At 44.6% G+C, this 16,136-nt stretch overlaps 3 protein-coding genes across 6 annotated transcripts in view; all 3 read left to right on the top strand.

Moving 5' to 3' along the window:
• The window catches only part of LOC139027483 (N-acetyllactosaminide beta-1,3-N-acetylglucosaminyltransferase 2-like), a 6,598-nt gene extending 5,965 nt beyond the window's left edge, over window positions 1-633 (top strand). Inside the window, exon 3 of the mRNA XM_070442741.1 lies at window positions 553-633. Within this exon, the coding sequence (XP_070298842.1) occupies window positions 553-633 (81 nt within the window). The remainder of the gene's footprint in view (window positions 1-552) is intronic.
• LOC112080874 (N-acetyllactosaminide beta-1,3-N-acetylglucosaminyltransferase 2) overlaps window positions 1-4,877 on the top strand; it is a 21,204-nt gene extending 16,327 nt beyond the window's left edge. For both annotated transcript variants that reach the window (XM_024146804.2, XM_024146805.2), the window contains exons 2-3: window positions 553-691; window positions 1,624-4,877. In XM_024146804.2, the coding sequence (XP_024002572.1) occupies window positions 1,648-2,853 (1,206 nt within the window). In that variant the 5' untranslated portion in view covers window positions 553-691; window positions 1,624-1,647 and the 3' untranslated portion in view covers window positions 2,854-4,877. The remainder of the gene's footprint in view (window positions 1-552; window positions 692-1,623) is intronic.
• Window positions 4,878-6,787: 1,910 nt separating this feature from the next.
• LOC112080873 (uncharacterized) lies at window positions 6,788-14,983 on the top strand. Of its 3 annotated transcripts, none has more exons than XM_024146802.2 (9): window positions 6,788-7,022; window positions 7,140-7,170; window positions 7,341-8,456; window positions 8,637-8,678; window positions 8,824-8,924; window positions 13,088-13,149; window positions 13,299-13,465; window positions 13,750-13,905; window positions 14,241-14,983. In XM_024146802.2, the coding sequence occupies exons 1-9, from the start codon at window positions 6,936-6,938 to the stop codon at window positions 14,654-14,656; spliced, it is 2,178 nt and encodes a 725-aa protein (XP_024002570.1). In that variant the 5' UTR covers window positions 6,788-6,935; the 3' UTR covers window positions 14,657-14,983. The 3 variants fall into 3 exon arrangements, with proteins under 3 accessions (XP_024002570.1, XP_024002569.1, XP_024002571.1); XM_024146801.2 differs by having other exon boundaries at window positions 6,789-7,022; window positions 7,341-8,561; XM_024146803.2 differs by having other exon boundaries at window positions 6,790-7,022; window positions 7,341-8,561; window positions 13,750-13,937; window positions 14,241-14,369.
• The last annotated feature ends 1,153 nt before the right edge of the window (window positions 14,984-16,136 follow it).

The raw sequence follows: 16,136 nt of genomic DNA, 5'->3' as shown, positions 1-16,136 counted from the left end.
CACACACACACACACACACACACACACACACACACACACACAGAGCAGAGCAATATTTTGAATTACTGTAGCCTAGCTCTCTGTCTAGTTTTGTTAAAGAGGTGCAATGCCAATCAGCAACCGTCATTTCTTAAAAGGCTAAGATTCTTCCGTCTACTTTCACAAGTAAGAAACTCTGAGGTCAAAGGTACACGATTTCATTTGCTTTCAGTAGATGATCTACAGTGACGGTTCGAGTAGACAATCTACAGCAAACAGAAATAGTGACATCCAGATAGTCATTGACTACAACAATACCTCTAGTAACTACAACAACACCTCTGTTGTAACCAGGTTCTTTGGAGGGATTTGTAGTTCTTTGTCTGTGTGTTATTTTTGGAGGGATAGGGTAGGGCTTAGCTACAGTAGGGAGTGTATAAGCATGTCTAATTGCACTTTGGTTTGCGCAAGCCCTTTAATAACCCCTTGAGAAAAAGCCTGCCCTTCCTGAAGAAAAACAGCAGTGTTGTTGACATGCTGTGTGCTTGTGTGTTTTTTGCTGTTTGTTTCCAGGTGGCTGCTGCAGGAACACCAGTCCTGTTTCAGTTCCCCTCTCTAGAACCTTCTCCCATGGAGGAGACCCGCATGGGCTAAGAAGGTCTGGGTCGGGACCACAGGAACAGCCTGACCAGTCATTTCCTGCTAGTCACAGGTAATGTGCTAGATATCATTTGATACAGCGGAAGGAACTAAAAGTGGTTACAATGGCTCAGTGGGTTGGATCATGGTGTTTGAAACACAGTGCTGTATTTTTTAAAATTGTATTTATTTAACCTTTATTTAACTAGGCAAGTCAGTTAAGAGCAAATTCTTATTTACAACGATGGCCTGTATGTTCACTCTCACTTCCAAATTGGAAATATATGAGGATACTGGACATGTGTTGAATTAAAGTCATTACCATTGTTATCATTTGTATGATTAATCACAACATTTTCTGCTTCTATCCAAGGCTCTGTTTGTCTAATTTTACACTCTGTTACCATTGACACAATCATAGAGATTCCTTACATGCCAGTGCCCTGAGGCTCAAGAAAGCTCTCAGTGAAATTAATAATGCACATGGAAATGTGTGGCTCTTTTGTGTGGCGAGGCCAGTTTAGCCTGAGATTACACTGACACACTGACACCTGTAATTGGTGTCATGAGGAGAGCTCCTCGAATTGGGACCGCATGATGATGCTAGTCTGGGTCATTGTAGAAAGAGAGGGAGGAAGAGAACGAAATAAAGAAGGGATAAAGTGTGTGCACAGCTCATTCCTCGAGGATTAGGGGATGAAAAGCGGGCTGGTATGCGGCTGCTGCTGGGTCCGGCTCGGACACAAACAACGCACTGACCAAGAAGGCCCTCTAACCTGCTTTACCTTCGAACATTTCTCCTTAAGTCTACTGCCTMAAAACTTTAGGCCATTAGCTGTAACCCACAACTACCTTTCACTATGTTTCTGAATGGGCCTGTGCCTCCTGGGTTTGTTGTAAGTCTGCCGGTCTCGTTACGGTCGCTTCGTACTCTGTACGCTGTAAGTCTGTAACTTCTGGGTTTGGTCTCTCATTTCCTGTTTGTCTCTACCACTTCCTGTCCAGGTCCGGAGACTGCGGAGAGCCAAGATGCACGGCTGTCGGAAGAAAACCAGGGTGCTGTGTGTGATGATGATGCTCAACGTCTTCGTCTTCATCCTCGTGGGCGTGTCTCGGAACCTGGGCCAGGATAAGGGGGACCAGCGAAAGCCACGCATTCCCTCCAAGAGGTTCTGGAGGAAGCAGATGACCAGTGAGATCTTCTGGAATAAGGAGCAGCAGAGGCTGGACTACATCTACAACCCCATCCTCATGTCGGGTTTGACCAATGACTCCCTCCTGGAGCTACCTGATTGGCTCAACGACACCAGGTCCCCGGACCCCTGCAAACCGGACTACAGCGTCACCACCCAGGTGAAGGACTACAACTCCCTGCCACCCCGCTTCCAGGACTTCCTGCTGCACATGCGCTGCCGCTCGTATCCGATGATCATGGACCAGCCACGCGTGTGCGAGAGCAAACCCTACCTCCTATTGGCCGTCAAGTCCCTGGCGCCCCACTTCGACCGGCGGCAGGCCATCCGGGAGTCGTGGGGGCGGGTGGGCGTTCTGGCCAATCGGACTGTAGCCACGGTCTTCCTCCTTGGAAATGCCGTGTCAGTCGACCACTTCCCCAACTTGTCTGGGATGCTCAGCCACGAGGCCAGACTTTACGGGGACCTCCTCCAGTGGGACTACCGAGACTCCTTCTTCAACCTCACCCTCAAAGAGGTGCTCTTCCTGGACTGGTTCAGCCAGCGTTGCCCCGACGCCCGCTTTGTCTTCAAGGGGGATGATGACGTCTTCGTCAACACCTGGAGGATCCTAGACTTCCTCCACAATCTTCCAGAGATCAGGGCCAGGGATCTGTTCATAGGGGATGTAATCACCAATGCCGGCCCGCACCGGGACCGGAAGCTCAAGTACTTCATCCCAGAGAGTGTGTTCGTGGGGCCATACCCGCCCTATGCCGGGGGAGGAGGGTTCCTGTACTCTGGGGAACTGGCACTGCAGTTGCACAACATCTCCCAGCAGGTGGCGCTGTATCCTATTGATGATGTCTACACAGGGATGTGTCTCCAGAAGCTGGGCTTGGTCCCGGAGAAGCACAAGGGCTTCAGGACGTTTGACATTGATGAGAAATACAGGGGCAACCCGTGCGCGTATAAGAGCTTAATGCTCGTGCACAGCAGGACGCCGCAGGAGATGATCAAAATCTGGGCCTGGCTCAGCGATCCAGATATGAACTGTCAGTGAGACATCTACATGCATCCCACATTACACCCTATTCCCTACATAGTGCACTATTTTTGACCAGAGACCTATGGGCCCTGGTCAAAAGTAGTGTACTATATAGGGAATAGGGTGCCATTTGGGATGCATGCAATGGGTCTTTGAGAAATTTGTTTGATGTGTTCTAAGTGCTTTCTTTGGTTTGTGTGGAATTCGCAAAATCCTCGCGGTTCGGTAGCAATGCTGGGTTCACGTGCTAGTTGGAACTCTGAATTTTCTGACTTGCTAATTAGTTGTAGTTATACACATGCCGTGTTCAACCAGTTAGCAAGTTGAACATTTTTGAGTTTCCTAGTTCCGACTAGCACGTCACAAGTCAATGTGTTCCAGCTTCAATAGAATCAGCTGATATATCCCTAGCATTCAAAAGTATTTTTTTACATGAGCAACCATTCATTTACACTTTTCAAGACTGTGTTCGGCAAATGTAGTATCATTAATATAAATGTACTAGTACTGTATGTACTATACAAGCACTATTGCACGAGAGGTCCTTCATTTGCAAGAATTGTAATTTGTCACAATAAGAGGCATATGTGAAAATCACCTACGATTGGGAGGGGGATCCATATCCCTTTTAATCGTAACTCTACTTATGGCAAAGAGTGTGTGAATGTCCTGCTTAACCTGTTTTTCCAGACTCTTACGCCAATACACCGGGTGGTGTATTGCTGTAAGCGCTCTCAATGGATCTGACGTTCCTTTGCACTTGATTCTAGAAACAAACTATTTATGATATTTGAAAGATTGCTGGTTCATTATAACTCTTAAAGCTGGAAACCGTAGGGGTGAAACTGCCACGTCCGGTTGTGCGATATTACAACAACAAAGAAGTTACTTAAAACAACACACACTGTTTCCCCCCCCCTTTCAGATGTACACTGAGTGTGCCAAACATTAAGGACACCTTCCTAATATCGAGTTGCATCCCACCTTTTGCCCTCAGAACAGCTTCAATTCGTCAGGGCATGGACTCTACAAGGTGTCGAAAGTGTTCCACAGGGATGCTGGCCCATGTTGATTCCAATGCTTCCCACTGTTGTATCAATTTGGCTGGATGTCCTTTGGGTGGTGGACCATTCTTGATACACACGGGACAATGTTGAGCGTCAAAAACCCAGCAGCATTGCAGTTCTTGACACAAACGGGTACGCCTGGCGCTTACTACCATACCCTGTTCAAAGGCACTTCAATATTTTGTTTTGCCCAGTCATCCTCTGAATGGGACACAAACAGTCCATGTCTCAATTATCTTGAGGCTTAAAAATCTACACTGATTGAAGTGGATTTAACAAGTGACATCAATAAGGGATCATAGCTTTCTCCTGGTCAGTCTGTCATGGAAAGAGCAGGCAGTCCTAATGTTTTGTACACTCAGTGTATGTAAAAAAAATATTTTTTTTACCACACTTATCGAGCTCCTCTTCTCCGTTTCATAAACAAAACAAAAACAATAACAAATGTGCCTGGGGCGACCAGTGGCTCTTTTTCACCTTATGCGGATCTCAGCTTTAAAGTATTTTTTTTTATTATTAAAACAAAATTGCACATTTGGTGAATAAATATTTGTTGAATAATCCTGAATTTTAAGGCGTTAGTAGTCCTGTGACCCAATGTTTTTTTTCTGCTGTAGTGAGATGTTATGTGCAGAGCTCTTTCTGTATACTCACAACAGTGGAGGCTGCTGAGGGGAGGACAGCTCAATAATAATGGCTGGAATGGAGCGAATGGAATGGCATCAAACCATGTTTGTATTTGATATCATTCCACTGGTTCCGCTCCAGCCATTACCAGGAGCCCGTCCTCCCCAATTAAGGTGCCACCAACCTCCTGTGACTCACAAGCCTATAATGGAATTAACTGAGTCTACTTCCACCTCCATTTTATGCCCTATGTCTGTTTTGTTTTTATGTTTTCAGAAATGTGATGGATACCTGGAGTATTTCAATTTTTTATGACAGTGAATAAAAAACTATTCAAACATCAAACATTGGAATCACTCTCGTTCTTCAAAGTTGGTCTGAATCATAAAGGTACTAAAGGTATCTACACTGCTCAAAAAAATAAAGGGAACACTAAAATAACACATCCTAGATCTGAATGAATGAAATATTCTTATTAAATACTTTTTTCTTTACATAGTTGAATGTGCTGACAACAAAATCACACAAATTATCAATGGAAATCAAATTTATCAACCCATGGAGGTCTGGATTTGGAGTCACACTCAAAATTAAAGTGGAAAACCACACTACAGGCTGATCCAACTTTGATGTAATGTCCTTAAAACAAGTCAAAATGAGGCTCAGTAGTGTGTGTGGCCTCCACGTGCCTGTATGACCTCCCTACAACGCCTGGGCATGATCCTGATGAGGTGGCAGATGGTCTCCTGAGGGATCTCCTCCCAGACCTGGACTAAAGCATCCGCCAACTCCTGGACAGTCTGTGGTGCAACGTGGCGTTGGTGGATGGAGCGAGACATGAAGTCCCAGATGTGCTCAATTGGATTCAGGTCTGGGGAACGGGCGGGCCAGTCCATAGCATCAATGCCTTCCTCTTGCAGGAACTGCTGACACACTCCAGCCACATGAGGTCTAGCATTGTCTTGCATTAGGAGGAACCCGGGGCCAACCGCACCAGCATATGGTCTCACAAGGGGTCTGAGGATCTCATCTCGGTACTAATGGCAGTCAGGCTACCTCTGGCGAGCCCATGGAGGGCTGTGCGGCCCCCAAAGAAATGCCACCCCACACCATGACTGACCCACCGCCAAACCGGTCATGCTGGAGGATGTTGCAGGCAGCAGAACGTTCTCCACGGCGTCTCCAGACTGTACGTCTGTCACATGTGCTCAGTGTGAACCTGCTTTCATCTGTGAAGAGCACAGGGCGCCAGTGGCGAATTTGCCAATCTTGGTGTTCTCTGGAAATGCCAAACGTCCTGCACGGTGTTGGGCTGTAAGCACAACCCCCACCTGTGGACGTCGGGCCTCATACACCACCCTCATGGAGTCTGTTTCTGACCGTTTGAGCAGACACATGCACATTTGGGGCCTGCTGGAGGTCATTTTGCAGGGCTCTGGCAGTGCTCCTCCTGCTCCTTGCACAAAGGCGGAGGTAGCGGTCCTGCTGCTGGGTTGTTGCCCTCCTACGGCCTCTCCACGTCCTGTGTACTGGCCTGTCTCCTGGTAGCGCTCCATGCTCTGGACACTACGCTGACAGACACAGCAAACCTTTCTTGCCACAGCTCGCATTGATGTGCCATCCTGGATGAGCTGCACTACCTGAGCCCCTTGTTGTGGGTTGTAGACTCCGTCTCATGCTACCACTAGAGTGAAAGCACCGCCAGCATTCAAAGTGACAAAAACATCAGCCAGGAAGCATAGGAACTGAGAAGTGGTCTGTGGTCACCACCTGCAGAACCACTCCTTTATTGGGGGTGTCTTGCTAATTGCCTATAATTTCCGCCTGTTTGTCTATTCCATTTGCACACACAGCATGTGAAATGTATTGTCAATCAGTGTTGCTTCCTAAGTGGACAGTTTGAAATTTCACAGAAGTGTGATTGACTTGGAGTTACATTGTGTTGTTTAAGTGTTCCCTTTATTTTTTTGAGCAGTGTATATCTGTTCACTACTGTATACAAAACATTAAACGTTTAGAATAACATCTTTACCATTGGATAATTAATACATTTATGGAAGTGTCTTTCTTGTAAAATATATTTGTATTTATAAAGTACTTGGTAAGATAAAGGTATAACATATAATACCTGTGTTGATCCTGAGAAGTTGAGCTGCAGAAGACAAGTAAACTTACCAACAGTGTAGCAGTGACACCTAGTGGATACAACCCATATAGACCAGAAGCACACGAATATCAAGGCGTGCTAATTAGCTAATTTGCAATATATTTCACCTGTTTACGTCCACTTTTGGCAGAAACGGAAAGAAACACCACATGAAAGAATTGACAATAGCTGGGACAGTGTAGGAAGTGGACTTGCTTGCCAAATACTGGAAAAAGTAAACACAGCGTGACACTAAAATGCCACGAAATCATTCAAAGTTACTATTTGTACGTGCACTACTACTTGCCTATGGTTTATTTACTGCGAACTGCGACCTGTCCTGGGTAAGTTGATGACTATCTTCCTTCTATAAGCATTTCCGCTACATTTAGCTCGAGAATGTAAATGTTGACTAACATTATTGGTTTAATGCTACCTCAACGTTTTTATTGCGTCCTTAGGTAAATAGGATTGACGCTTACAACCCTCCGGGTAAGACAAATATTTATTATGTAGCCTTTCGGCCCTGTACTATGCTCTTTGTTGAATTCTTTCAAAATTGTGTGTGTGTGTGTGAGGATCTGCATGCGTGTGTCTTGTTTAGGCCTATAACTCTGACATCATTGGATTGTCCTCCACACTCTCTGTCCACCTCTTCTCAGATGACCACCGTGGTAATGAGGGCAATGCCTTCTTTGCGCTGCGGAGCTGCCACCAGGTGATGCGCGGCAAGAGTGGCGAGTTCTTCTCCCCGGACTACCTGTGCTCCTACCCACCACTCTGGTGTAACTGGACCATCCAGGTAGATCCTGGTGAACGTGTGCTCCTCCACCTAGAGGACTTCACCCAGTCAGACGCATGCAGCGGGAAGCTGGACCAGATCCACCTGGACGAGCCCCCGGGGGTTGCAGGGGGTCACAGGATCCTGGAGAAGTGTTGGCGTGAGGCCAAGTACAGGTCCCTCTCCAACATCCTCCATGTGGTTCAGCTGATCAGAGGCAAACCCAGTCCGCCCCACAGGGGCTTCTATGGGCGTTACGAGGCGTTCGTACCGCCAGTCACGTACAATGCTTATGGTGATACCACTGAAGAAGACAGGAAGCTGATGACTGAACCAAAACTGACAGAACTGGAACCCTTTCCCTCTCTGAGAAGTTTCACCAAGTTTCTCCCCATGAAGGGGGGTGAACCTACGGAGGCCATTTTACTGGAGCGCCCCACCCCGCCAGCTCAGACCAACCCGGCAATGGTGTTTGACTATTTCGACCAACTCACTTCCTCCTCTGCGTCCAATGAGCTTCCATCATGGGAAGCAGAGGAGCCAATGGTCAGAGAGGGGCCCTTCAAGTTTGATCCTTTTCAGAGAGAGGAAGAAGATTGGAACAGAGGAATCTCAGAGGGGACTGACGCAGATGAGAGCCACTTGACAAAGGAAGACTGGGAAGTGGGTAACTTGAGTGGAGATGTGGTGGACCATGAATCCCATCTGCCCTTGACTCCCACTCCCCCCATAGTGTTCACTCGTCAGGGTACATCATGGTCAGGGAGTGGTGCCACACAGACCCACACAGCACACCCTGGAAGTGACCCCTCACACCAGCCCCCTTTCTTGAATCCCAAACCCTCGCTACGCACTCCATCTGCTATGCGAAGGAACGTGGATGCCCAAACTACAAATACCATCCCTCCTACCGAGTCAAACATTGTGTCACACACAACAGATGTGGATGACCAAGGTGAGGAGTCTGGCAATAAGGAATTGCTGAAAATGACCATGGGTGAGTCTCCAGCATCCAGTGCCACTCATACACCCACTGAGACCCAGGATCCCTTTGACCATCTCCCAGACATGGTTGAACCGTTCTTCGACAGCAGACAATATAGTAGGTAGTCAGCCATTTCATTTGCATCCTTTGTTGTCTGGTTTATGAAAACTGTCTTGCATGTTTACTTTGCAGAGAAAGTCAGAARTCACACCGAAGTACCACACTTACCAGAAGGTGAGTTACTTTTTTATTTAAAAAATATATATTTTTAATATAGTTCAAAGGCTATAACAAAAGTTGCAAGTCACTCGCCTTTGTACAATAGTTATAGAGCTGTGAATGAGTATTAAAGGAGATGCCTACTTTCTGTATTTCTCAGACCACCTATTTGAGGTGGCTGTTGAAGTCAACTTCCTCGTGGCGCCAGAGGAGAATTGGGACTACCTTGTGAGATCACTGTTGATCTCAGTGAAGTCTCTGGTGAGTTATCTCATGAACAATAGAGCCCCACAGTGGAGGTGTCATAATACCCATAAAACCTAGCAGTCAAACAAGGAAATGGTTCCAATTGTTTTTCCACCACTTATTTTTCCCATTGGGGATTTTAGAAATGCTTAAAATAAGGGCTGTGTTTCGTGTTCTTACCCTGGCGTGACGTTTTGATATTTTTGGGGGGGTTAATACATGCGTAAACAGTGCCTTCAGAAAGTATTCAGACCCCTTGACTTGTTCCACATTTTGATAAATTACAGCCTTATTCTAAAATGTAATGTTTTTATCTCATCAATCTACAGACGATGGCGCATAATGACTAAGCAAAAACAGGTTATTGCTTTGCCTTTCCAAATCATGTCCAATCAATTGAATGTACCACAGGTACACTCCAAGTTGTAGAAACACATCAGGGATGATCAATGGAAACATGATGCATCTGAGCTTAATTTCGAGTCTCATAGCAAAGGGTCTGAATACTTATATAAATAAGGTATTTCTGTTGAATTAAAAAATAACTAGAAAAAATGTCTAAACCCGTTTTCGTTTTGTCATTCTGGGGTATTGTGTGTAGACTGCTGAGGATTTTTAGTTATTACATTTTAGAGTTTGGCTGTACTGTAACAAAATGTGGACAAAGTCTAGGGGTCTGGGTATTTTCTGAARGTATATTGATAAAAGTCACCTTGTCCTAGAGATTTACACGTATATCAAAACGTCACGCCAGGGTAAGCCTAATGTCCCCTATGGGGAAAATGAATGGTGGGATAACGAATGGAAACCTTTCCCTGTTTGACAACTAGGCTTTATGGGATTTAGACTGGTATTCTAATAACTTTCTTCATAAATGGATGTCGTCTTACAGTGCCATTAAAGTATTCATACTCCTTGGCTTATTCCACATTTCGTTGTTACAGCCTAAAGGGATTTAAGTTAAATTTTCCTCACCCATCTACACCCAATACCCCATAATGACAAAGTGAAGACATGTTTTTAGAAATRTTTTCTAATTTATTGAAAATGGAATACAAAAATCTCATTTACATAAGTATTCCCACACCTGAGTCAATACTTTGTAGAAGCACCTTTGGCAGGAATTACAGCTGAGTCTTTCTGGGTAAGTCTCTAAGAGCTTTCCACACCTGGACTGTGCAGCATTTGCCCATTTTTATTATTTTCTAAATTCTTCAAGCTCTATCAAATTGGTTGTTGATCAATACTAGAATACMATTTTCAGGTCTTGCCATAGATTTTCAAGTAGATTTTAAGTCAACTGTAACTCGGCCCCTCAGGAACATTACCTGTCTTTTTGGTAAACAATTCCAGTGTAGTTTTGGCCTTGTGTTTTAGGTTATTGTCCTGCTGAAAGGTGAATTCCTCTCCCAGTGTCTGGAAAAGACTGAACTAGGTTTTCCTCTAGGATTTTGCTTTTTTTAWCCTGGAAAAACTCCCCTCAACGATTACAAATGTTCTTTTAACATTATGCAGCCACTATGCTTGAAAATATGGAGAGTGGTACTCGGTACTGTGTTGTCGAATTTGCCCCAAACACAACTTTTGTATTCAGGACAAAAAGTGAATTGCTTCTTCAAAATTGCAGTATTACTTTAGTGCCTTGTTGCAAATAGGATGTATGTTTTTGGAATCGTTTTTATTCTGTACAGGCTTCCTTTTCACTCTGTCAGTTAGTATTGCGGATTAACTATACTGAACAAAAATATAAATGCAACATGTAAGGTGTTGGGCCCATGTTTCACAAGCTGAAATAAAAGATCCCAGTAATGTTCCATACAATAATCTTTAATCTCAAATGTTGTGCATAAATCTGTTTACATCCCTGTTAGTGAGCATTTCTCCTTTGCCAAGATAATCCAGCCACCTGACATCTGTGGCGTCTCAAGAAGCTGATTAAAAAGCATGCTCATTACACAGGTGCACCTTGTGCTGGGGACAATAAAAGGACACTAATATGTGCAGTTGTCACACAGCACAATGTCACAGGTCTCATGTTTTGAGGCAGAGTGCAATTGGTATGCTGACTGCAGGAATGTCCACCAGAGCTATTGCCAGGGAATTTAATGTCAATTTCTCTACCATAAGCTTCCAAGTTGTTTTAGAGAATTTGGCAGTACGCCCAGCAGGCCTCACAACTGCAGACCACGTCTAACCACGCCAGCTCAGCACCTCCACATCCAGCTTCTTCACCTGCGGGATCGTCTGAGACCAGCCATCTGGACAGCGGATGAAACTGTGGGTTTGTACAACCAAAGTTTCTGACAGTTTGTGCAGTTATTTTATCTCCGGGAAGCTGTTGCGTGCTCGTTTCCTCACCAGGGTCTTGACCTGACTGAAGTGTGGGGTCATAACCAGATTCAGTAGGTAAATGCTCACCTTCAATGGCCACTGACACACTGAAGAAGTGTGCTCTTCACGGATTAATCTTAGTTTCAACTGTACTGGGCAGATGTCCGACAGCGCATATGGCGTTGTGTGGGTGAGCGGTTTGCTAATGTCAACGTGAACAGAGTGCCCCATTGTGGGGTTAGGATATTGTCAGGCATAAGCTACGGAAAACAAACGCAATTGCTTTTTATCAATGGCAATTTGAATGCACCGAGATTGATGCTCGTTGTTGTGCCATTCATCCGCCGCCATCGCCTCATGTTTCAGCATGATAATGCACTGCCCCATGTTACAAGTATCTGTACACAGTTCCTGGAAGCTGAAAATGCCCCAGGTCTTCCATGACCTGCATACTCACCAGACATGTCACCCATTGAGCCTGTTTGGGATGCTCTGGATCGACGTAAGATGGCGTGTTCCAGATCCCCTAGCGACTTCGCACAGCCATTTGAAGAGGAGTGGGACAACATTCCACAGGCCACAATCAACAGCCTGATCAACTCTATGTGAAGGAGATGTTGCGCTGCATGAGGCAAATGGTGGTCACACCAAATACGGACTGGTTTTCTGATCCACTCCCCTACCTTTTCTTTTTAAGATATGTGACCAACAGATGCATATCTGCGTTCCCGGTCATGTTAAATCCATATAGTAGGGCCTAATGAATTTATTTCAATTGACTGATTTCCATATGAACTGTAACACAGTAAAATCTTTTGAAATTGTTGTGTTTTATATTTTTGGTCAATGTACAATGATTCCTCCTCAGTATCCTCCTATCACAGCCATTAAACTTTAACTGTTTTAAAGTCACCATTGGCCTCATGGTGAAATCCCTGAGGGGGTTCCTTCCTCTCTGGCAATTGAGTTAGGAAGGACGCCTGTGTCTTTTTAGTGACTGGGTGTATTGATACACCATCCAAAGTGTAATTAGTAACCTCACCATGCTCAAAGCGCAGTGGCAGATTTAGGTATAGGCGACATGGAAAGCTGCCATGAAAATCGTAATGGTGACATTTGCGCGATCGGTTTTCTACCGCTCATTTGCGCGTTACGTCAATGATATGTCACCGTGTGGGACTGTGTCAATTAACCTTTTCGGAGTGGGCGCCCCGATTCTAGTTTGTGAGCTAGGCAGGTTACTTCCTACTCAGAAGTACGAGATGCGGGGGTTGGTTGACCTCAGGTCTTCCCACTGGAAGCCCGAGGGAGCGGGGGAATCTACCAAATAGGTGCGCTAACTTAGTTCAATTTAGTTTCTTGTTTGAAGTGCAATAGTGTAATCAGCAGGTTGTCTTCTTTATAAGTGTTATTCTATTTGTGTGATAGAATTTGTGCAATTTTAGTTGTTAGCAATAGGGTAATAGTGTAATTATTCGATTTTCTTTTGTCTTTATCTACTTTTGATATTTGAGTCTTTTTGTATATATTTTTATATCGTTTTAAATGTTATGATTATTTATTTGTGATGGTCCAAATGTCAGAATAAAAATTAGTTGGTGTATGTGTGTATATATATATTTTTTTACCCATCTACAGTATGTGCCCTTTGTGAAAAACAAACACATTCCACGTATGGTTTTGTGTGTAGGCCAGTGATGACAAAAATCTCTGTTTAATCCCTTTTAAACTAAGGCTGTAACAAATCAATGTGTAAAAAGACTGTATATGGCTTTTGGTCATTATTTACCATGATTGGACTGGTGCATTTGTGATTTAAAGCTGCAATTATTCATTTTGTTTTTCAGATTAATGAGCAGTTGGAAATTATCCACACACCCAAAACCCTATCCTCCAAAAGAATAAAAAGGTAGGTTTGCTACATTTTGTAACCAAGAGCTCCAAATGTCTTTCTTGACTGCAAACAAGTGCTTGTTGTATTTTTACTGCATAAAAAGGGTTGTTGGTACTGTAGAAAATAGTTGATGGATTAAATGCCTTTTTTTGTTGTATCAACAGGTTGAGTGCAGGAGTGCTTTACATCCTCTGGCTGTATATTGGGGGTGGGCCGGAAGGGGTGAATGTTCACAGGACCCTGCACCCGGCCCTGCAGGAGCTGTTAGAGAGGGTGGTTAGCCCCAGGGGCAGCTCAACACAGGGTGTCATCGTCTCTGTATCCACCTCTGGTAGGTCTCAAAGTTTCCTCAAAAAAAATATACATCTGTAGCTTGTTCTTTTGCACTGTACTCTGCTCTTTACTAATGGCACTAAAGGTTACTGCAGAGGTTTAATAAGATATTGTGTTGTATAGCCTGCAATTGGGTGTCCTGAATTTCATTGTCTTGGGGCTCAACGAGGTGAAAAAATGTATTTGTTTGACTTTAAATAATTGATTTTAAGGCATTTATTTTCATATTTAATCACTCCATTAATCAACCTTACTTTTGCACCCTGTGTGTGTGTCTCTCAGATGTGAATGAGTGTGTGACCCAGCTGGTGCTGTGTGACATCAACGCAGAGTGTGTGAACCGCTTTGGTTCCTATGCCTGCCGATGCCACTCCGGGTTCGAGGACATGTCTAGGCTGGGCTCAGGAGGAACCATTTGCGTGGACACCAAGGCCGCTGGTATGGACCGCCACAATGAGTCGACGATTACGGTAGATCAGCATAGTCCTGAGCAGCAGCACTGTAACACTGGTACCTCGTAGAATTATTGTTCTCTGAAGTTTAAGGAAAACACAGTATGACATTGGTTAGTTCAAAATCAGTGGCACTGAAGTTGACAAGTTAGACCACCCTAACATTCCTGATTTTTAACCCTTGAAAATGGGTTTGTTAGGTAACCCTAACAGAATGTGTAACCCTAACAGAATGTTAAACATAAAGTTGCATGGTTATGAAGGTGACTTTGCACTAAGTCAATTGTGTACATCTAATCCTTGCCTAACCTTTGACCTTAGGCTGTTCTTCGGAACGGTCCAGCGGGATGATCAAAGGCATCTACGTGGTGTGCTTCCTGTTCAGCTTCCTCATCCTGCTGCTCCTCTGTACCGTGGGCGTGCTGTACCACCGCCACCACCGGGGGGCCATCCTGGTCCACTGTCGGCGCAGCAGCCTCGGGAGCATCCCCCCTCCTGACTACAAAAACAGTTCCATCCGCACCAACTCAGAGCTGCCCCCACCCATACGGCGCCCCAAGGAGAGCTGGGCTCGGGGCTGGGCTCGCCCCAAGGAGGGCTGGGCTTGGGCTCGCCCCAAGGAGGGCTGGGCTCGCCCCAAGGAGGGCTGCCCCTCGGTGGACCTGCCCTTGCTGCGCTTCAGCCCCCTGCTGCCTCTTGATGGGTACATGGAGCCAGGGGAGGGTGTCAAGCTTTGAAGAGAAGATTGCATTGTGGTTGTCCTGAATGTGCAATGAAAACATTGAGACTATTCTGGGCAGGTTGACTTCACTGTTTCATGAGTTCATTCTTTGCCTTTCCTCTCATGATGAAATAACTTATTACTGTAGTATGACATTATCGTTGTGTGTAGTTTGGATGTGCTATATGATGTATTCTTTGGATCATTGTTTCTAGTATATTTCAGTAATTGTCTTTTTTCCATGATTGGGAAGATTATCTATGCTCTCCACACAAGGGGATTCATTGCATCTTTCCTCCCAAAACAGCTTCACTTCGATTAAATAAATGTTAACTTGGCTCTACATTCCTTTAATCTTTTTTTTTATATTGAAACGCGAAAGTACCATTTCTGTGACAAAGTACGCTACTTTGTTTCATATGCAGCAGTTGGACTACAGGCATATCAAAAATAAACTTAATTTCTTTACTGGTGAGGGGACAAGGCTACAGAAAGCAGACCATAATAAATAAAAACTCATGTCGCAGCGCACCTGTGCACTGATGAAAGGCACCGCGCTATTACGCCATGTCGTGCTTTTCCCACAAGGTGGCAGCGCGTGATAGGAAGTGTCTGGGGGAAAAAACTCCGTTTGCGACTGGGTTAAATACAAAGTTTGTTTTCCCTCGGTGGTTCTTAAACATGTTTTCAAAAACAAGGGTATTCTGAAAACGTTAAACAAATACAGGAGCAAAGGCAAGCAAGCCCCCACCGTCGGAGAATAGACGAGGAAACGGTAAGAAGGAGCCATTGTGCCTCTGAAAAATGATGAAATTCTACACGCCCGCGCACCTAATCTGTGGCTCGAGCTCAGAAATGTTAATCCCCAGTCTGTAAGAAAAAAAATGTAGTGGTAGATTGTGTTTTTGTCGTTTGAAATGGCACGGTGTCAAACTGTACCCTTTCATTTGTTACACTGCCAAAATGCTATTCAAGGAAATTGCATAATGATAAAGGTCGCTGACTGAATTTCATTAGGCTATAGATTTACCTGCTCTGCTCAGAGGCCTAACCAGGTAAACGAGACAAATTATTCATATTTCAGAAATGACATAGCATACTGCCTGTAGGGGTTGTAGGTGTATTTCAAATTGTGTAGCTAGGCCTATTCAAATTCCTTGCATGATTCACCAATGTCCAGAGTAAAAAAATAAATAAAAGAGTCTTACCTTTCACTCAAAAGTGCTTTGATTCTAATTGGGAGTGTAAAGCAATGCCACATGCCTGGCTGAGAAGTTTGACATTCTCCTTTACTCATGACATCACTGCCCTAATAAAGACAAACCAATTAATACTATATGGCTGATAAGAGAAAAGTGCTCTTTTGAAGGAAACAAATCCCATATGCATTTGAATGGTAGAGAAGCTAACTCAAGTTACGGGTGGGCAGACAGGTCCCTATCTGAATTGTTGCTATTGGATGAGGAGCAGAGTCTGCATCTTATGCAGGCGGGAAG

This window comes from Salvelinus sp. IW2-2015, unplaced genomic scaffold (genome assembly GCF_002910315.2).
Source record: "Salvelinus sp. IW2-2015 unplaced genomic scaffold, ASM291031v2 Un_scaffold16552, whole genome shotgun sequence".
Classification (NCBI taxonomy): domain Eukaryota; kingdom Metazoa; phylum Chordata; class Actinopteri; order Salmoniformes; family Salmonidae; genus Salvelinus; species Salvelinus sp. IW2-2015.
The sequence above is the reverse complement of the archived record's forward strand: the minus strand, read 5'-3'. Positions and strand labels throughout refer to the sequence as shown.